This window comes from Anomalospiza imberbis, chromosome 13 (assembly GCF_031753505.1).
Source record: "Anomalospiza imberbis isolate Cuckoo-Finch-1a 21T00152 chromosome 13, ASM3175350v1, whole genome shotgun sequence".
NCBI classification, from domain to species: domain Eukaryota; kingdom Metazoa; phylum Chordata; class Aves; order Passeriformes; family Viduidae; genus Anomalospiza; species Anomalospiza imberbis.
The window spans coordinates 10,821,077-10,841,676 of NC_089693.1; the positions used below are offsets into that span (position 1 = coordinate 10,821,077).

A 20,600-nucleotide genomic window follows, 5' to 3' on the forward strand; every position below is an offset into this window, starting at 1 on the left:
ATAAGAAAATCTTAAAGTACAGACAGCTGCAGGAAGAAAGTGTTTGAGAGCTTCAGAGCCTTTTTTAATTCTTTTATGTAAAGTGGGAAAATAGTCACTTTTCTTTCCTTTTTTGTTTCTTCTCTTCTCTTTGCATGTTCTTTCACCTAAAAGTTAGAGAGCCATTTAAGAAATTCCACACTTATTGGATCAGGTCTAGGATAGATTAAAAAAAAATTCTGTTAACTGGACAAAAGTGAACTTAAAAAAACAAATTGTGCACTGCTTCAATAATTCGGATATTTTCTTCCATATAGTAACATATTGATAAATTTGTAACAAATATTCCAAAAGTGTAATTCATAGCTCTTACTTACTACACAAAAGTTATTTCCAGATGAGTTGTCTTATTTAACTCAAACTCTGTATTGCTTTTTCTTTTAATAGAAGAGAGCTGAAAAATTTGCCACTTGAAGATGAGCTAAAGATCAAAGTCAGAACTTTAGCTTTGAATAGAAACACAAGTATTTGTACAGGTTGTAAAAGATGCAATATTAAATATCTTTGTCTTATTGTGATTTTGGTGTCAAAGTGGGAAGTCCTATTGATGCTGTCACTGATGCTGTATGAAATAATCTCTTAGTATGAAATCCTGAACCATGCTGAAGATAGCTTTCAGAAGTCTAAAAAATCTGGGAAGGGAACAATTGTCTGTTGTAGTTTAGGTGAGTAAAATAAAGTACATCATTAAGTTATTTTTTCATTTATTACACTATAATTGCCACATAAACAATGCGTTCTTATTGCTGAGGACCAAACATCGTGAAAGAGAAAATAATACTTCAACTAGTAAGTCAAGCCAGTCATGCATATTTCCTCATTATGCAGACAAATTCACTGGAGGATAGATAGGGAGAAGTCTCAATAAAACTTGAAATATTTTTATGTACTCCAAAAATCCTACTTCTAATTCAGATGAAAATTTAGAAATATTATAACAAAAAAACAAAACCAGAAAGCATATTCAAGTAATTTTCAGTTCTTTCCAGTAGAGCCAAAGCCACCTTCACCACGTTCTGTATCATCCAGAGCCTGAAAGACATCAATTATGATAAGCTGATTTAGTGCCTTAACTTGCCTTTTGTTTCTATACAAGAGATATTGTCTACCATTTACTTGTAACAAGAGCTATAATTAAGAAACAAAAAAATGTATGCAAGACTCTTTAGAATATCTTTTGTACAAGCTTAAACAAATGCTTGTGAGACAACCATTTCTAGTATATACTGAACTGTTCCTCAAAAACTCTGAAAACTTACCAAAAAAGAAAAATAAAAATCTATGCAAGTATGTACAAAGAATCAACACCTTCATTCAGGTAGTAGTGCTGCTATGCAATTTTACCACTGAAAGTAATTTTAGCCAAGTATTTATCTATATAATAAATTTCCTCTTATATACAAGTATCTTAAACTAATAACCATTGGAAAAGCAGAAATATTTTCTTTTGGCAACTTACTTCAACTTCTTCTAGCTCAGGATAATAAATGCGTTCACAAATGAGCTGGGCAATTCTATCCCCTTTTTTAACTGCAGAGAAGTTAAAACATTAGTTCCTTCAAAAAAGTGAACAATGAATATAGACTTTAGACAATCTCCTTTAAAGAATATCAGAATATACTAAAAGTGAAAACACTTATTAGAAACCTATCTAAGCAGATGTTAACAGACCCATAAAAATACAGGTTAAGATAAACTTTTGTTTGGTCCTTCGCTGGTGACTGTCAGCAGCTGTACCAGCTCAAGGCCTTTCCATTCATTCCTGCTGCCATTCTCTGGCATCTTAAGTTCATTATGTATAAGTACTGCAGAGAGGGAGAGACAGCTGGACCCATGAATTTGGGGGGAAAAGGCAAACTGATACAAGGAAAACCGAGTTTCTCACTAATAACTAATCTGGCTCACAGAACTTCCATAAGCAGCTTGTGATGTGAAGATGCAGAAGAGGCCACAAAAGCACATCTCTTGCGACTGGGCACTGAAACTTAAAACTGACTTTTTGCAGAAAGAAAGTGTAATAAAGGGAAAATCCTGTCTTTATTACTCATGTTTCCCAGATTCTGGAGAAAGTTTTTCTCAAATTGCTCAGATAATTTTTTTTTTTTCAGAGAAAGGTAGTAACTTAATAAAAGTTGCATTTCAGTACAGCTTGTGAATCTAAAGCTTAGCTAAATAGGGATGTTTTGGTTTGCTTTTCTGGTGGTGTGGTGGTTCTGGGAGCAGTTTTTTTGCATGCGGTTTAATTAGCTATGAGTAGAATCTTTACATGTTCCCCTGAGAGGACATTTTGAAATAGTTGTGTTTTTGTTAACTGAGAGAAGAAAGATGTTCCCAGCTAGTTCTACCTCTGCATAAATTAAAAAAAAAATTAGTTTCTTGTTCTCAGTCAGATGGCTGAAAATAGGCTCTGCCAGGCTTAACACTTACCTTCAAATGTCTCCTTGCCAAAGTTGAACAGTACCACGCCAACATTTCCCCTGTAATCCTCATCAATAACACCAGCTGTCATGAGAAAGAATTTTGAGAGATACCCAGTTAGTAAATGTCAGTGTATGAAATGACTAGATTAGATAAGGTTTAGATTAATAAATGATTACAGTATCTCATAATGACATCCTTTATACTTCTGATGCACAACTAAACTAACAAAATACATGTAAATACTGAGACATTTAAAAATGCTAATCAGTCTTGCAAAAGGAACTGAAAAAACACCATCACATGTCAAAAAGTGCTTTACCACTGTACTACTCATTTTAGTAGCAATACCTTTTCTGAAATCAAGACAGCTGGACTAAATTCAGGCCCCATTTGTTCCGCTAACTTCAGCTCGTTCAGTGTCAAGCAGAAATCTGTTCTTAACTCTAACATTTCATTTGAGAGCTATGGATTTGCACAGATCCAAATCCTGTGCCTCTGGCAAGGTAACAGAATCAGAGCTGTAAGGAAATGACTGTCATACAGCTGTATTCTAGTACCAAGACTATAAAACTAGCTTACTCCTGTGTTTTGTGTGACTGTATTAACTACATAGTTCAGAAGACAGGCTACCAGTGCACATTCGGAGCAATTATATTCTGCTTCTTTAGAGTTTTTGTCTCAGATAGAGGAAATGTATTTCCAGTAGAAAACATGAGTTTGGGCCTCCCTGTGGTCCCAAGTATGTATTTTGAAGTCTACGTGCAGAAATAATTTAAATACTAAAATGAAATGCCATTCCAAGACATTCCCCAGCTTATACAATGTAATTAGAGATTACTAACACCAGAGGAAACTGTAGTATGAGTGTACCTTGAAGTTTTAATGTTGAACCACAAAATGCACATTTAAGAATAAAAACCTATTTTTTAAAGTAGTTCCTTCAGCTTTTGAAAAAATTGTAGTGCAAATGATCCCCAGTTATCCTGCAATCTCTGCACTAGTTCCAGTGTGGAAAAGGTATTTACACAGCTCTCATGTAATGTTTTGGGTTAATCCAATGGCATTTCTGAACAGCTTCCTAATTAAGGTGCTTGTAACACTGGGAGTATCCCCTGACTTTTGCAAATTTAGAAAAACCTGCAATTCTCAAGTTAACTTGCTGGTTGAAAAAATTGAGAAACCAGCATGTAGAAGCATCTGTAATGCCTAAGCCACAAAGTAACTTCTATGGCAGGCACTGCCTACAGAAGTATGATACAGTTATTATATAAAAAAATAAGTAATTTTTTTTTTATAATTAACAAAGTTTTAACATAATTATGATGACCTGTCTCTTTCAGGTGTTACCCAGGTATCTCCTTTTGCCAGATTTCCCAAGAAACCATCATTTATTTGCACATTACAGTGTGAAACGAAGGCGCTTCTGTGAGCAATACTTACCAAGTCTTAATAAAAAGAACAAAAAGCTTACCTCCAACATCTATGAAGTGCTTTGCAGCTAAACCAGAACGTGGTGCTAGAAAAGATTTTTTAAGTATTACAATTTATTTCTTTTAAAAGACAGTATTTATAGGTTATACAATGTGTTTGCACAGAGTCTTGGCAATGACAATTGTTTCCACAGTCTTTTTAAAATAAACATATTACAGAAATTACTGTAACAGTTTACATATATATTAAACAGAATAACAACTGCAACAGGCTACAAAAAAGTTGCAATTTCTAAGTAATGGAAACGTATCTTTATTTGGCCTGCAATTGCAGAGTAGGTTTCTCCAAGGGAGGCAACTGGAGCAGACAGACTGTCTAATCTTGGTTTATTTTTGGTGACTACCACTGGTTCAGCATCATCTCAGAAGAATATTAGGTCAATCCATTTAAGTTATGAAGGCAAACAATACCTGGCAAGGAATTTCCTTAGCAGTATTATACACAGAGAAATTATGTGTGGGGATTTGGGTTTTTACTTACCTTAGTCTACTGGGATGAGGAACTAAAAATGATATGATCTTTAAAATTTTCCTTGGGATAAGAGACATGCATGTGTTCTTTTACATAAAAGGACACAGCAAATTCTGATCATTTTCTTCCCCTGGAGTGGCTATTGCTTTTTTACTTTAAGAATTTATACATAATTCAGATAAAGAATGCACAAAATAAACAGAATATATAGTACAGGTTCTCTCACCTATTCTATCACAATATGTAATCAAATTCTACTACACTGGTGCTCTGGGGTTAATTTTTAAACAACCAGGGATGCATTTTCTCTGTGTCCAATACCTATTAGTCTTTGTGACTGGAATTCTGAAACTGCATACAAAAAATGAACTACTGTGGAGCCTATGAAGTTGTATGTAGAGTACAGGCATTTTTGCTGATCATCCTTTGGTCACCCAACATACACCAAACCTCAAACGTATCTGACAACAGGTAACAGGAAAATACTACAAGATTTAGTAAATCCCACAGCCACGTGACATCTCTTTTTTGTGTTGACTAATTGTGAAAGCTTTAGGCAGAATCTAAATGTGAAGATGGTGTCAAACCTGTTCTAGAATGACTCTGCAGCCTTTTGACAGCTGTGTACTCACCTACTCGGCCATAGCATCCAGAAGGAAGTGCTATTTGAATGTCTGTTTTCACCACAGCCTTTTCCATGGGTGGTATCACACAATCATAGGCACTACATTAAAGAAAGAAACACTAGTTTCTATAGAATATTTTAAAAAAATTCTTTACTGTAACTTAAGGTACTAAATTACCCAGAATTAATCTGCCAGGGAATTTATACCATGAGATTTAAACAACAAATATTTACAGATTTGTGAAATTTAATGCAGATCATAAACACAAGATGTTGCCATTCTGATGGCAACATCCATCAGATGGCAAGATTCCAGAAGTGTCATTTGAACAGCACACTCCTTTCAAATGGTCTTTAATTAGTACAATATAAAAAAATACAAGTTTAAAGTAATCATTAGGTGAACATGGTTGCACATTTTTTTGTGCAATAGCAAAAACTTTATGAATAATACAATCTGATTAAGCTTTCTACAGCAAATAAACCAGTGGTAGTCAAAAATAATAATCTATTAAGTAAACTTTTAGGCAACAATGTTTTTTTTCCTGAGCAGTCTGACAGTTCATGATTCACATGAGTCTCCTGGAAACTCTGAACTACAGAGATTTTAAGAGCTTGCTGAAGCTACCCAACTGGAGTCCTAATGAAAAGCAGTAGTGACAATACTTGTCATGTCTTGACCTTGATGAAGAACTGTTTTTTAAATGCTGGGAAGCACTGAAAGGTTTTCTACAAAACAGAATTTTCCAGGTCTACAGTGCAACATTGGAACAAGAACAAAAACAAACCTAGTGAGATGAAAGGGATAAAAAGAAAAAAGGGTAAAGTGTGGTGCAGTAGATCTTCAGGAAAGAAGTCAGAGAGGTGAAGGAAGAAAAGGGCTGGTTATTCTACGTAATACTAAAGAAGGTAAGTTAGAAGTGGCGGCAGCAAAGTTCACTCGTTCAAAACTAGTGACTTAATCACAGAAGCACTGTGCAAACAACCACAAGCCCAGCTACAGGTATTCCTGAACATAGTGGAGGCCAATGAATAAGGGTCATTATTAACTCAAACAAACCAAAGCCTGAGTCTGTACATCATCTCACGCGGTTTCCAGCTAGGAGCCCTATAAAAATGCTGCAAGGCCCTTCGGCAGGCAGCAACCCCGGGGCCAAGAGGAAAGCAGAAAAGCACAAGTGCGCTACCATTTTTTCAACAGGAACGCAACCTGGCCAATGTGAGCACCAACAGCAATTCTGGATGCTCTGTCAAGCCTGACTTTTAGCCGACGGCTGCATCTGTGCCTGATGAAATCAATGCTATAACATGGCTATAACACAGATACCCGAAAATGATCAGGGATGGAGGATCAAGGAAGCTATGACTACATCGGCCCTGGCCTCCTCTCCTGCATGGCCAGAGAGACTGTCCGGGGGCTCAGCTCGGCAGGAGGCCACGAGGGCCCTCTCAGCCGCCGGAGCCCCCTGCCCAGGGCGCGCCGAGAGGGGCGGCATCGAGCGCGGGCTGCCGCGGCGGGTGCCGTACCCTCACCCTCCCTCACCTGTACAGATCGTAGCCCGCAGCCCGCGCGGAGCCCCTGGAGGGGGCGAAGGCGTTCTCGGACAGCTTGGTGAAGCGCAGCCGTGCGGAGGCCTCTCCAGGCCCCGAGCCCTTCTGCCTCTTGCTGGGGGACGGCTGCGGCACGGCCTCGGAGGCGGGCATGGCTGAGGGAGCGGGAGAGACGCGGTGAGGGGACGGCCGCCCGCCCGCCAAAAACCCGCCAAGCCCCGGCGCGGCCCATGGGGGCGGGAGCAGGGGGGGAAACCGGCCCGTCCGCGGCCTCTCCGCGCGCGGCGCAACCCCGTTCCCCCCTCGGTGAGAATGGGCTCGCCCAGCTCCTCCGGGGCACCCCGCGCCCGCGCCGGGGGTCCCGCCCCGTGTGGCAGGCGGGGCTCGCCCATCGCCCCAAATCGCGGCCGCTGCGTCACAGCCGGCGGCCCCCGAGCGGTTCCGCGGTGCGGCTGGGGAGCGTGTATGCCCCAAAGCCCCCGAGGGCTGCGGGTTGGGCAGTGTGTGCTTCCCCGCAACTCCCCCAGCCCTCCTTACAGCGCCCGCAGGGGTGCCGGAGCCACCGGAGGCACCGGGCCAACATAGCGCCGCCGCCGCCGTGTGGGAAGCGCGCCATGGACCGCTCGCCCGGCGCTCCCCGCCGCGGTCCGCACGGCTCATGGGGCGCGGGCGGAGGCGCCGGCGCTCCGTTCTCCCCCTGCCCGGGCTCTACCTGCCGGCGCAGCCCCTCGGGCAGCAGCCCGGCCCGCGGCGCCCCTCGGGATGTGGCGGCGGCGCTGCCGCAGGCTGGGGGCGGACCCCGCGGGCCGCGCGGCGTTGCCGGGGGACGCGATTGTGGCTGCACGGGCGGGCGGGCGGAGCCCTCAGGAGCCCCGGGGCCGGCCTTGTTCCGCGCCGCTCAGCCGGGGCGGCGCTCTGCCCTGTCCGCGACACGGACCCCTGTCCAGTCACGGAGTGGTTGGGGCTGAGCGGGACCTCTGGGGAACATCCGTCTAATCTTGCTGTTAAAGCAGATCTTCTTAGAGCACGTTGCACAGAGTAGAGGCAGAAAGAGACTCCTTCAGAAATGGTCAAGCCACCACAGAAGTGGCCTTACGAGAGAACAGTTCTTGACGACGAGGTGGATGGGAAAATCTATCAGTGCTAGGCCTGCCCTGTTCTGTCTTGAAGCAGAAGATTATTTCATTGTCTTTAATACTCTCAGCCATCTTGCCATTCGATTTATGATGTAATTTCCCCCCTATTTTTCCTATATCTATGTCTTTCTCTCTACATATCTATCTGTATATAGGTATATTCTACAGGATATATCTATATCCCTAGGAGTAGGGAATTTCCTGAATTCCCCCATGGCTCTGCTATGGCCTGAAAAGACTATCCATTGGATTCATAGTTTCAAAACTGTCCCTGGTGAGGCTAATGGAGTTATTTGACTCTGCATAATAGCTACAGACTTTTTGCTGGTCTAGATTTTGTCAAACAACTAGTCTTTGTGATTTTTGTTTCAAACTCTTTAAGTGTATGTGATTGTCTCCTTGCTACGTTACATTTTCTAAATGCAGCCAGATGGCAGTGAAACCTTTTCTACACATTGCAGTTCAGTTGCAAAAGGTATTTTTAAGACTGTCCCAGTGTGGGCTTTTATTCCTGTTCAGTATTTTCAGTCTAAATAGTATGAGCTGTTTGGAGGAGAATATATGTGTAACACAGACCCATGTGAAAAAACTACTGAAAATATTTTATGGCTTCTGATGTAAGCTATCCAAAAATTGAAGTTAATAGGAATTGAAATTGTATCAAACTAATATCTAATTGTAAATGTTTATTTATACAAGCTGGACTTTATGGAATTTACAACTTCATCCTCCATTATAGCGTAGAAAAGGATCAATTTTATGAATGGCCAGACTTGGTGAGGCAGGTTGGGTTCTAAACTCTGCTTGAGATAGCCTGGAAGCCCATGAATAATAGAGAGGAGGACTCGTCCAAAAATATTAAGGAGAAAGAACTCAGCTGAGTGACACCTGTTTTTTTCCAGATCTTTACAAGGGGGAAGCCCCCAGCCTTATGCTGGAAGTCTAAAACCAAGTTTACCTTGGTTCTGGGAATGTGTTGCTTGCTCTGTAGAGTCAGTAAACCTTCCAGCATTCCTGATCGCTGATTAGTGCTGCTCTCCATCGGGCATTTCCTCCCAACTTTGAAAAACAATACTGGATAAACCGAAATCATCTGCCTTTTTGCCTGGACTGACGGCAGGAGTGGAGGTTGCTTTGTTGTACACAGAAAGAAACAGAGCCTCTTTCGGGGTAATAGCCACAAAATTCTCCCCATTGAAGTTTTGGTGTTAAAATGAGGATTTTTGTTAGAAGAAAACCCTGGCTTTAAAACAACGATTTCCCACCCCATTCTTACTTATCACAGCTATCTTTTTCATAATGATTAAGGTTTGCAATTTAAAAAGGCTGTTATGATGTTGTCTGTTTATAATAAAACGCTATTTTTGATTGCATGTTTGCAGCACAGCATGGGGGTTGTGGAATTTTGCCATTGCTTTTTACTCTGTTCCAGACAACCTTAGTGTGTTTGATTTTGTTTGAAACCTAATTTCCTCTGATGAAATTCCAGCCAATGGCATGACTGTGGGATATTGCACTTGTTTGTGGAGAATGTGAGCTGCAGCTTGCTGTGTTTGTTTTTTTCCATTTTTCCTTGCAGAGCCGAGGCCAGTGTGAGGTGTTCCCTCAGCCGTGCTGGCCACAGGGTCTCGGTGGCCCACACAGCTGCCAGGGGGCTGTGCCCTAGGTACCAGCATGAGCAGATGTTTGAGCAGTGGCCTGACCTCTGCTGAAGCACAGCATCTGCGAAACCTTGACTTTCCTCATCTGTAACTTGAGTGATGAGTCACTCATTAAGCAAGGAGCTGCAGCACTGAAGGTTTTTGTTCTGCTGCCAAGAGTTGGAGAGACAGGGAGACAGAGCAGGGAGACAAGGGAGACAGAGCAGGATCGTGGAGTGATCCACACTCACTTCCTTGAAGTCCAATGACACCAAACCACCAGAGGAAGAAGTTTGAGAGAGACCCTTGAAATTCAAGCTGAAAATACTGAGAGTTACTCACATTCTGTTCCCCCAGCTTTGCTGACAGGTCAGGGACCTCTGTCTGAAGGGAGGTGACAAACAGCTAAGGGGAGTTAAATGAGTCAGTAGTAGCTAAGACTGCTTGTAGCCGTTTGCCCCATATGTACAACTGCAGTGCAGATTCCTTTACCTGTTGATGTCTCTGGCTTGTAAACTACTGATCAGGTGCTGAAACTGCTTTTGCCAAAAAGATCTTGAAATCCCATATGGAATTAGAGAAAAAGAGAGAAAAAATGAGAATTGTCTAGGTTTTCTGAGGATTAGTATTGCTTAGTCAGGAAAGCCTTTGGTAGGACGTTTCAAAGATGTAATGGAAATTGCTGAGATTTAAGACTGATGAAATTTCCTATGCTGGAGCTTTGTACTTTGTGATGATAAAGATTGAGTGGAAACTCCTTCGAGTGTGAAGCAGGATAACAACTTGCTTTTTGCAGTGTAGTTACAGTTGTTAATCCTCACAATGCAATGCCTTTTTGGTTAGGTAGCCTTTCTACTGGTATTGTTGGGTAGCTGATTTAAAAATAAAATAAACAATCCCCTCAAAAAGCACCTCTGTTGTGATCTAGTGAAAAACACGTTGGAAGAATACTGTTCTGGACAGCATTGCCTGGACTGTACTTTAGGGGTATGTGACCAAGATGGGCAACTTGCCAGTGATTGTAAAAAGATGTAAGGAATGTGTAGTCTCTGAACTATGATGAAATGCCTTCTGTGATACCTGTTGGAGCTCCACTAACATTAGGAGAGAGAGGTAAGATTCACTGATGAGAGGAGCAATAGTGGATAATTTTAAAAGGCCCTTAGGCACAAGCTTAGCTGTGCAGAATGCCTAGGCTTTTGAACAAAATTCAAAATATTCTTTGTCTTTGCTTTATAGCAATGGTATTTTCACACATAAATGTCCCTGGTCACTTTACCCATGCTTGCTTTTATCGTGACTGACCAAATCCAGCCTAAACTATATAAACTTGCAGAATTGGTAGTGTGATATCATCTAAAAATGTGCTAGACAGCATTAGAGCTGTATTTTTTCCTAGAGATGTCAGACATGTAATTAATTTAGTTACTAACTTGATGATTAAAATTCAGCAGTTGCTTTATGCATAACTTATATAAAGAACTGTGTACGCACACAGTTTGAGGTGACTGCAGCGGGGCTGTGTTGTGGCACACAGTTTGGGGTGACTGGAGCGGGGCTGTGTTGTGGCACACAGTTTGGGGTGACTGGGAGTGGGGCTGTGTTGTGGCACACAGTTTGGGGTGACTGGAGTGGGGCTGTGTTGTGGCACACAGTTTGGGGTGACTGGAGCGGGGCTGTGTTGTGGCACACAGTTTGGGATGATTGGAGCGGGGCTGTGTTGTGGCACACAGTTTGGGGTGACTCGAGCGGGGCTGTGTTGTGGCACACAGTTTGGGGTGACTGGAGCGGGGCTGTGTTGTGGCACACAGTTTGGGATGATTGGAGCGGGGCTGTGTTATGGCACACAGTTTGGGGTGACTGGAGCGGGGCTGTGTTGTGGCACACAGTTTGGGGTGACTGCAGCGGGGCTGTGTTGTGGCACACAGTTTGAGGTGACTGGAGTGGGGCTGTGTTGTGGCACACAGTTTGGGGTGACTGGCAGTGGGGCTGTGTTGTGGCACACAGTTTGGGGTGACTGGAGCGGGGCTGTGTTGTGGCACACAGTTTGGGGTGATTGGAGTGGGGCTGTGTTGTGGCACACAGTTTGGGGTGACTGGAGTGGGGCTGTGTTGTGGCACACAGTTTGGGGTGATTGGAGTGGGGCTGTGTTGTGGCACACAGTTTGGGGTGACTGGCAGTGGGGCTGTGTTGTGGCACACAGTTTGGGGTGACTGGGAGCGGGGCTGGCTGAGCCTCATCCCCAGTGGGCACAGCTGTGAGAAGCAGGTGAGCAGCATTGACAGCAATGAGCCATGGAGTGCCCAGGGGCACTGACCAACCACAAAGGGAACAGAGGGCACACAGGTGCAGTGCAAGAACCATGAGGGTATGAAAGGTGGGGATAAAGAACAAGAAAGGGCAGATGCTTGCAGCCTTCTGAAGTGGTGAGGTGTTACTCTGTGTGTTGTGGCTGTCTGAACTGCAACAGAGCTGGAAATGAGGTAGGTGAACTAACAAACCTTTGCCATCTAAGGTGCAATTTAAGATAGTTTATAATTAATATGCTCTCCAAATTGGTCCACAAACATTCAGAAAACATGGTGAGGAACAGAGAGTAGAAGCTGCTAGGAAAATACTTTGTTTAAATTTCTTGTGAATTTGTGGACATAACACCTTCAGGTAGTTAAGTGCTGTTGCATCCTGAGTTTATGCTATTACAGTGTTGTGTGAGTACAGCTTCTAATTAGTCACTGTAGTACAAGCATGCAATTTTATAGAAATGTGTATGTTAGTACTTTGTTTTTTATGACTATTTATTTAGAAAGGTATTTCTTATGATTTATTATTGCAATGCCCACAGCAGTGTGTTTGTGAGAGAGAAGTGTGAGTAGTGTTTAAAGTGGCCATTGCTGATTCATTTTGTGCTCATTCTCTTTTTGGATCTGCTTAGGGTCCCCAGAACAGTTAGGGTCCATGTTCCCTACAGGTTGAGAATTACAGTACTTGGGAATATTTAAGAAACAATCCCCAGTCATATGCATAATTAAAGGGCTTAACAGAGGTGTAGAATCCCTCCAGGTCCTTGTGTAGGTTGTGATATGAAACCCACAAAGCCTAAGTGGAGCCTCTCTGAAAGCTTGGCTTTGGCTGGGTGCCATTCAGATTGTATCTGTGTGAGGTGGAGAGCATGGTGACCATTACAATTCTACAAGGAGCTGCAAGGACCTGGCAGCATGCAGCAAGCTCCTGTACCACTGCTGACATCACTGTGGAGGATGAGAATAGTCTTGTTCTGCAGGTGCAGAATGTGAGCTTTGGTTTGCTCAGAGTTGTGCAGGAAGTTTGGCATATGGAGGAAACTTCTGTGTAATGCAGTTAGATTGTAAAATGATCCTTCAGCCTGATTGTAAATGTGTGAGAAGCAAAGGAAGAACATAATGAGAAAATATCAATATTTAATATCCTGCCTTTAATAGATAGAGAAAATAAAGCATAGATTACTGGGCCACAATACCATGTTCTGCTGAATTGCTGCTGTTGAACTCAGAAAAAATAAGAACATTAAATATTTGTCATTTTTGGAGATGGAGTGCTAAATCCACTACAAGTTAAATTCTAATAATTCAATCAAGATGGAAGCTGGGGCTTGCTTTAAAATATACATTTAGTGAAATTCAGGATTCCCTGGCTTTCATGTTGGTTGATCTCTGCAAAGGAGTTGCAGGACTACAGAAAATAAATAAATGTTCCTTGATGATCTTTAATTTAAATTGTGCTTACACATAGGATATAGCTTTACCCATTAAAAAGAGAAGCTGTTTTTCTTGACAGCTGAAATTATAAAGTACCATAACATTGCAGAATAGAAAATAGAAAAATTACACAACTTAATGAATTGCCTTTATTTTAAGTTGGTGTATAATTAATATTATTTAGGAAGTCAAAGAAGAGAGAAATCTTTTCTATAAATCAAAAGTCAGGCATTCTACTCACCTAATGAGTTTTTGTTTTCTAATCACATAAATCACTATACTTATTATCCCAGTGTATAATGTCAGATTTTATTAACCCTAAAATACATAGCAAAAATTGTCAGAATATTTAGTGTTTTACTAATTTTTTTTGGTGAAATTTACTTACAACATTTAATTATTTCAATCACATGTTCCATTGCATGTCAGAGCTTGAAAATGCATTATCAAGTCTTGTAATAAAGTCCATATTTTATATATCTATTTTTTTTTGTGACTAAATTGGAAGTGTTTGAATTAATTTAAATTAGCAGAACATTTTAGTTAAAAGCATCTGCTGTAGGCATAGGTCTTAATTTGGCAATATTACAGTCAAAAATCATTGCATGTGTTCTACTTGCATTCTGTCAGTTCATGAGTTACACCTGATGGATGCCATACATGTTTTTGTCTCACAAGTTGGTGCATTTCATTTTAATCCTACTCTGTGCCCATTAGCAATTATTGATAGTGCAGTTTGAAAAAAATATTTAGAGATTTAATCCTTTCTGTTTTATTGCAGTTAATTTTTGCTTTCTAGGATAAATATCAAAAACCTTTTAATACTTTATAAAATCAGAAAAATTTCTTCTTTGTGTGCTCAAAATATTTGCTGTCTCATATGACATATAGGTAGATTTTCCTTCTTTTGCCTGTACTGGAGAGTAACACCAGCAGGGACCATTACATTTTTTTTTCTAATTCTTTGCTTTGGATTTTTGAAAAAAAATCAGTCAAATATTATAATTTTAGACTTGCATTAAGTGAGTGTGTCTTTGATGAACCATTGCCATTAAAAACATAGCTATTGGAATCAAGCATGGCATATTCCAGGCACTGATGTTTTTCTAAGAATAGAAAGTCAGTACATTTTTGTGGTTGCCTCTGACTATTAAGACTGGAGGAAGGTTCTTGGAGAGAATTTCTAGCCAAGCCATGTACAGGTAATCAGACACTGCTCCTTTTCTTGCTACAGGGAGGCTCCTGTTTGGGCAGAGGGAAAAATAAAATTATCATTATGAAGGCAGGGGTAGCCCAGGCTTCTCATTAAATACTAAGCAGAAAACATCACTGTTCATATACAACTCTGATATAATTACTCTACAAGATTGTTTTCATATCATTAGGCCTTAATTTGCAAACCCTTGCTCACCTGACTGTACTGGATGTGAACTGCTTTTGATTGTAGAATTAAACTGGTAAAGAATATTTTTGGGGTCATAAAACTCACACATAGTACGATTTTTAAAAAAAAGGATAAAAAGGGAACACATGCACAATTTTGTAGTCCATCAGCCTATTTTCTGATCTGCAGATGCTGTGAGATGGGAATTTTAAAATTTGGGTCAATTTGTGGTAAGCATTATATGACCATCCCTTTTTTTGAGACTGAATTAATAGAACTGTAGAGGTTTATCTGTGCATCACAAGTGTAAGCTAATTTATTGGAGCTGTGCATAAAAAATGTCTGTAAATAAAAATAGATTCTGGCAAGGGCCTTTTTTGGTAATTTTATTGGTGGCCTCTCTTCCTTTATACAATTGCTTCATCACAAGGAAAGATTCATACTCAGTGCAGTCCCAGAGAAGCATCAGTCCAGATGCAAGTCCTCCAGAAGGTACTTAAAAGATTACTTTGTGCTCAGTGAATTAACACAAGGGTTTCTGTAGCTCCAGTTCAGAATCCCATTACACATTATTCTTTGAATCAAAAATCTTGCAACTCACAGGACAATGAGGTTGGCTGCTCTCGAGTGCTCTTGTAAGAGTTCATTCAGACGGACTTGGCGATAACTCTGGTTAAAACACAACAGGAAAAGAAAAATATCAGGTCAGTGATCCTCAGCTCTGGTGCCTTATGGACTTCTACACTCACCTTTGCCTGCAAGATTTTCTGCTGTTGCTTTGGCAGCACTGGAAGCCAGGTCTGCTCTGGGGTCCAGAGTCTCAGCCATGGCAAAATATGAGGCTAAGCCACACGTTTTGATTGGTGTAGTTATATTAGGACCCCTCTAATGGTTCACCCCATGTAAGGTTTCCTGGGGATAGGGATTATTTTTGTACTGAACTTTATGATTGAGCTCAAGCCCTCAATAGTTTTATGGCTTAACCACAAGTCATAGGGAACAAGACACCAGGGCAGGTTTATGTAAGATAGATGTATCTTAACTGATTTTGTAAATTATTTTCTCTTTCCCTGGAGAAAGTAAAAAGCAGATTTTTCTCCATTCAGATCTTAAACTTTCCTTCTTTATGGAAATGTCACTGTTCTTGCACATGTTATATAGGTAAGAACCCTCATAATGTAGCCAGCTGTTACCTCATGAGAATCATCCTATAACATCACCCTTTATCTGTGCTGCCAGGTTTATCTGTTGAATTGTAAATGTGTTCTAATGTCCTCTGTAAAATTCCCAGAACTGCTCTACTTCTGAAGGTAAGGGGCATGTCTTTCCGGATGTGTAAGCTAAAATTCTGTTGTTCTTGTTTTACAGAGTAATTTGGCATTTTCATATTGCTGTCTCTCTCCAACTTTTGAGGAATTTTTCTGTTCCTTAATTAGTGACCTAGACAAGACCAAGCTTAATCACATTTTTTTTTCTGTTTTATCCTCACTAGTTCTGCATGCAAGTGTCTGTGATTATATTCCTGTTGTCTTTTATACTGAGGTACACTGAGGTGTTTTAAGGGCTCTGCTTCTCACTTTTTGATAATTTGAGGCGAGACTAATTCTAAGGTTTTCTGCCCATAGCTGACCATATAACCTTATGCTGATTATCAGCTCCATGATGAGGGTGGTACAGTGAGCAGTCAGTCTGCTTCCCAGCTGCTGCAGTCAGTAGTGTTGTGTGTTATCTTTAAGTATTATTGATTTCTGCTTATGTTAATATGTCAGGCTGTGACTTCTGGCAGCTCTGAGCTCATCCTTGCTCTGTTGAGGAAGTTACCAGCACCATAAAGTGGAGATAATTAAACTCCCAGTACTCAGGGTAATTACACAGGAACAATAACTAAAATTGCTAGGTTATCTGTGAGTTACAGGTGAACTGGTCTCTTAACGGTGAAAGAGTTTGCATCCTTTTTTCACTGGCCTGATGGAGCCTGGTGGTACATTGGGGAAAAGGTATTTTTCCAACAAATATAAAGAGCAGACTGGGCTGTAATGCACCCAGTGGATCAGCCAGCATCAGCCTTGAAGTTCCTCTGAACTGCAGGAGACCTTCTGCATGGTAGACTGGTTTAGTCTTCACTCTGCCTCTGAGGTAAGAATTCATGCTCAACCCTGCTTTGGAGAAATTTCTAGTTTAGCTGAAGTGTCTGGATGCAGTTCTAAATTGCCCAAAGTGGTGAATGTTTGGAACTGCACCTTTTAAGAGATTCAAGCTCCAAAACAGTGGAGCCATTTAATAAACCTCAGCAGACCCAATTAGCTCAGGCTCAGTGCACTAACTGTGGCTTCTGGTTCAGAGGTGGTTTTCATCTGGCTGGCTTTGATGTGGGCAGAGCTTCTCATCAGCCTAGAAAATAGTGTGTAAACATGCCAAGGTCTGAGAGAGTTCAGTAATGCAATCTTAACACACCTCTGCAGTGTTTACAATATAAATCCAATCTGTAAATATCAAATACAGGTTTGTACATATCATGTTTCTAATGCTATATCTGGTATTTCACTTTTTCTTACTAATCGCTTCAAACATCTGGAGGGTAAGAAAAGGTGCATATGTAAAGAGGTAGGCAAGGCTTTACCTTCTCCTTGAATGCTTCCAGCTCTGCATCTGTAATTTTCCATGGAGCCTCTCGCTTTAATTTCTCAGCAGTTGTTATATCTTTGCAGCTTTCATGGAGGCGATATGGTTCAATCATCTCTTCAAAGAATTTCCAGCTGAAACAGGAATTACAAAGGAGGCCTTGCTGCAGGGTATGAACTCACTAACTTATTTTACAGTCACTGTGTATGACGGGCCTCGCTGATAATAATTATAGCTGAAAAACATGCAGAATCTTTCACTATTCTTTGCTACATGGTGCCCCAAGTTATATCTGTGCCAGTTCTGTATGTTTGGGTTATCTGAGAAGAATTAAAAGGTTATTTGAGGATAATTAAACACTGCATTTAGCAGAGAATTTGCTGTGGTGTCCTGGTTCTAGCAAAAATACCAAAATGAGTTTTACAGTAACTGCAAACTGCAGTATATTGGTTATGAATATTAACAATGAATATGGGTCTTGTGAATACAGAACATTGTATTATTGTTTCAGCACTAGCTGGACCAATCACCTCAATGATATGGTTTTAATGCAATGGATAAACAGGTAATACAAATTCCTGTGACAAGGGGCAGAAGGAAACGTTGTAGCTGTTTTTGCTATATGTGGACTCAGAATTGTGTTCAGATTTTCTCTAAATTTCAAGTTGTTTCTTGAACTTTTGAATGTTTTCATCTGGAGAACCTTATTGTCCTTTAGTACTTCCTTGCTTGCCCATTGTTGAAAATTTCTACTATGCCACAGAGACCTCATGGAGTTTCTTTTGTATGGATGTGAGTGTATTTCCCTGAGCACTTGGTGCTGACAGGTCTTGTTGTGAAGTGGCAGACTGGGCACAGGCTGGCCTTGGCTGTATGGCCAGGAAGCCAAAAGATGGGTTAAAGGCTGTGATATGCAGCATTTAGTGTTGCTGTTGCTAAGTTGTCAGTGTGTCAGCATCCTTACTGTCTGTTTCAGTATGTAAAATAGTGATAATCCTCTTATTATTAATGAAATAGATGGGGTGCCAGCTGGAAGAGAGATCCAGTGGTCTGTCTAGGAAGTGTCTGGCATATAACTCACTTGTTCAGTACAGATAGTGCTGATGCAGCAAATGTGTGGGGTTTTTTTATGTTAATGCCAGATATTCTTTTTGATAGCTTTTATTTATGTAAAATCACTGCATTGTACTGGAGGAAAAACAAGATATGTATTGCACAGTTCTTTACACTTTACCAGAGAGATCAAGAGGGCACTAAAAGGGGACTTTAGGTATCTAGTTAGAAAACCTTTATATTCTTTAGCTGCATTTCTTCAGTCAAAATCTCCAGTGGTCCATAGAAACTCTGTTGAATCCTATATTGTTTTTGCAAAGTTCTGTGTGTGTGTAGAAACAGGACATGGTGATGATAATGAAACAGAAGGATGAAGAGCCTAATCTGGGATTGCACTTGAAGCTAGAGGAAAGGCATTGGTTGGAGTAAGGGATGGGATGGCAGAGAGTATGGTAAGGTGGGCACATTTTCAGTTTTAAGACTAAGCACAATACTGTGAATTGAATTTAGGATTCAGTTATCCCCTGAACAGCCTGCTGTATACTTTTTTTCTACCATAAGCAGAACAAACAGATTATTTCTATGGAGATATGCTTAAGAAAGCAAGGACTTTTTTGATTTGTTTTTTAAATTTAGCTAACACAGTTGGAGGTGGAGCTTTTTGAACATTGTTTTACCAACTTCCCAACCTCTGCTTAAGAGTGTTAATTATGTAGATAAGTTAATTTTTAAAACTATTAAGCCTTCATTATATCTGAGTGATAGGGGAGCATTATAATATTGACCTAATGGGAGAGAGGAAGTATGCTTGTGTTTGACCACAAAAATGTTATGAATTTATTGTAAAACCCAGAAGGCTGAATTGACAGTCATGGAAAATTTACAGGTGAATTGTGACTGACTGGAGTCTATTGCAGCCTAAATAAATATAAGAAGTCATCATAAAATGTCTGTTGAATTTAGTGGCTCATAAGTATGGTGTCTAATTGATCTTTATGTTATAAAGAAAAAGACTACATATGGTTTTGACCCTTTAAGCTGTGATTGTTAAAAGGTTCTTTTCTTTTTCCTGCTTTTGGTACTTAGAAAATTATTACAATGAAGTGTCAGTGTTATGTTCTGTGTTGTGCTTTGTTGGGTTTTTTCCTTTTAATTTTCAACATGAAAGAAATAAGCTCTAGATAAAGGTTGGCTGCTAAATAGTGGGTTTTGATAATTATTCTTACCTCTCTTTGTTGGGCTTTATATTGATATCACAAATGATATTAATATCAGCAAATTTTATTCTGAATTTGCTTAGGAGTGAAGCCATCCTGAAAACAAGAGAGAGAATGCTTTATCACTGTACTTTGGAGTGCCTTATATCAAAGAACACTTGTAAATGAGTTAGACAACTGCATTTTATATCTATATGACAAATTGCTTTAAATGCTTTAGTGTTTCAATTTCCAATTACAGAACTGGATTAATGTGATTGCTGTAGCATAATTCATTTAACTGATGATTCATGGAAATCACAAAATAAAAAGAAATTAATAGCAGACAGAGGGTAGGATGTTTACATTTTGGAAAAACAATGGTATTTTAAGTATTCCCAAAGGCCTGAGTTATAAAGGAAGAATATTCAATATACAGTAGGTCAGAAGTCTCCAATATTTACAGAAGGCTTCTGTTACTCTGTTGCTGTCAGAATGCTGTGGATGGAGTTTGGTAGTGCATGTGTTGGTGAAAATTTGGTCCAGAAGGTCCAATACTTAAAGAATCTTAATATTTTTCACTTATGAATTTATATTGATCCACTCACATGTTGTCTTTACACATGTTCATTAAAAAATAGTTTGCTTTTCTGCCCCACTTGGCAGAAGGAATAGTTTATAGTTTTTTGTGTGGTTGTGCTGAGGATAGAGAGGTTTAATTAGGTCAGTTTTGCCCTGGTTTAAACAATGGTTGGGATCTTGTGGTTCTTATCCACACCTCCTTCTCCCAGCTCCTCTTTTGTTTCTATTTTTGGCATGTAAGCTTTGGATTTTGAAAAGGTCAGAGAGTTCCTAGGAGCAAACCACGGTAGAAATATATATTTGTTTATGACCTGAGAGTTTACTCTTTCTTTTTAATGTATTTATATAAAAATAACATTCAGCTTGTATAAATCTTGATGTCCCTGGTGGCAATCCCTGTTTTGAACATGATAAAGAGCAAAATCTCAACTTCTATGAAAAGGTTTTAATATTTGGGGAATTTACATGCTAGTAAAAATCCAGTTAAATTTGACTTCTGAATTTGAAATATGTGGCTGAAATTGTAATTGGACAATTTTGTATTAGATCTACCTAAGGAATGGAGGAACCACCCAGCCCAGATTTGTCTCTTTGAAGGCTTTTGCATGTGGCAGGTAGGCCATGTTTTGAGGAAGGCTGGTGTTTAGGTAGCAAT

The 20,600-nt window shown here is 40.2% G+C and overlaps 2 protein-coding genes and 2 long non-coding RNA genes across 8 annotated transcripts in view; 2 read left to right on the plus strand and 2 right to left on the minus strand.

The window, feature by feature from the left end:
• Window positions 1-726: 726 nt before the first annotated feature.
• On the minus strand, window positions 727-7,447 carry DUT (deoxyuridine triphosphatase). 2 transcript variants are annotated; one of them, XM_068203913.1, is made up of 7 exons: window positions 7,311-7,447; window positions 6,591-6,753; window positions 5,055-5,146; window positions 3,932-3,976; window positions 2,467-2,541; window positions 1,499-1,569; window positions 727-1,071 (listed from the first exon to the last, which is right to left on the minus strand). In XM_068203913.1, exons 2-7 carry the CDS (start codon window positions 6,749-6,751, stop codon window positions 1,015-1,017), a joined length of 501 nt encoding a protein of 166 aa, XP_068060014.1. In that variant the 5' UTR covers window positions 6,752-6,753; window positions 7,311-7,447; the 3' UTR covers window positions 727-1,014. The 2 variants fall into 2 exon arrangements, with proteins under 2 accessions (XP_068060014.1, XP_068060013.1); XM_068203912.1 differs by having other exon boundaries at window positions 7,136-7,354.
• An 873-nt stretch (window positions 7,448-8,320) lies between these two features.
• Window positions 8,321-13,860, plus strand: LOC137481930 (uncharacterized). The gene is made up of 2 exons (XR_011003766.1): window positions 8,321-10,487; window positions 12,655-13,860. It is a non-coding gene; the product is annotated as an uncharacterized lncRNA (long non-coding RNA).
• The window catches only part of SLC12A1 (solute carrier family 12 member 1), a 46,170-nt gene continuing 38,813 nt past the window's right edge, over window positions 13,244-20,600 (minus strand). For all 4 annotated transcript variants that reach the window (XM_068203907.1, XM_068203906.1, XM_068203904.1 and 1 more), the window contains 4 exons: window positions 19,394-19,480; window positions 17,113-17,248; window positions 15,094-15,161; window positions 13,244-14,350 (listed from right to left, as the gene is read on the minus strand). In XM_068203907.1, the coding sequence (XP_068060008.1) occupies window positions 14,215-14,350; window positions 15,094-15,161; window positions 17,113-17,248; window positions 19,394-19,480 (427 nt within the window). In that variant the 3' untranslated portion in view covers window positions 13,244-14,214. The remainder of the gene's footprint in view (window positions 14,351-15,093; window positions 15,162-17,112; window positions 17,249-19,393; window positions 19,481-20,600) is intronic.
• LOC137481928 (uncharacterized) overlaps window positions 17,161-20,600 on the plus strand; it is a 37,627-nt gene continuing 34,187 nt past the window's right edge. Inside the window, exon 1 of the long non-coding RNA XR_011003764.1 lies at window positions 17,161-17,284. This is a non-coding gene — a long non-coding RNA (uncharacterized lncRNA). The remainder of the gene's footprint in view (window positions 17,285-20,600) is intronic.

Bases quoted from the DNA above. Each gene is read 5' to 3' on its own strand.
- DUT (XM_068203912.1), bottom strand. From the start codon at position 7,214: ATGGCGCGCTTCCCACACGGCGGCGGCGGCGCTATGTTGGCCCGGTGC. The intron at 3,977-5,054 runs GTGAGTACACAG...AATCTTTTCTAG, and splicing joins TGGATGCTATGGCCGAGTAG to CACCACGTTCTGGTTTAGCT. The intron at 1,072-1,498 runs GTAAGTTGCCAA...GATGTCTTTCAG, and splicing joins CTGAGCTAGAAGAAGTTGAA to GCTCTGGATGATACAGAACG.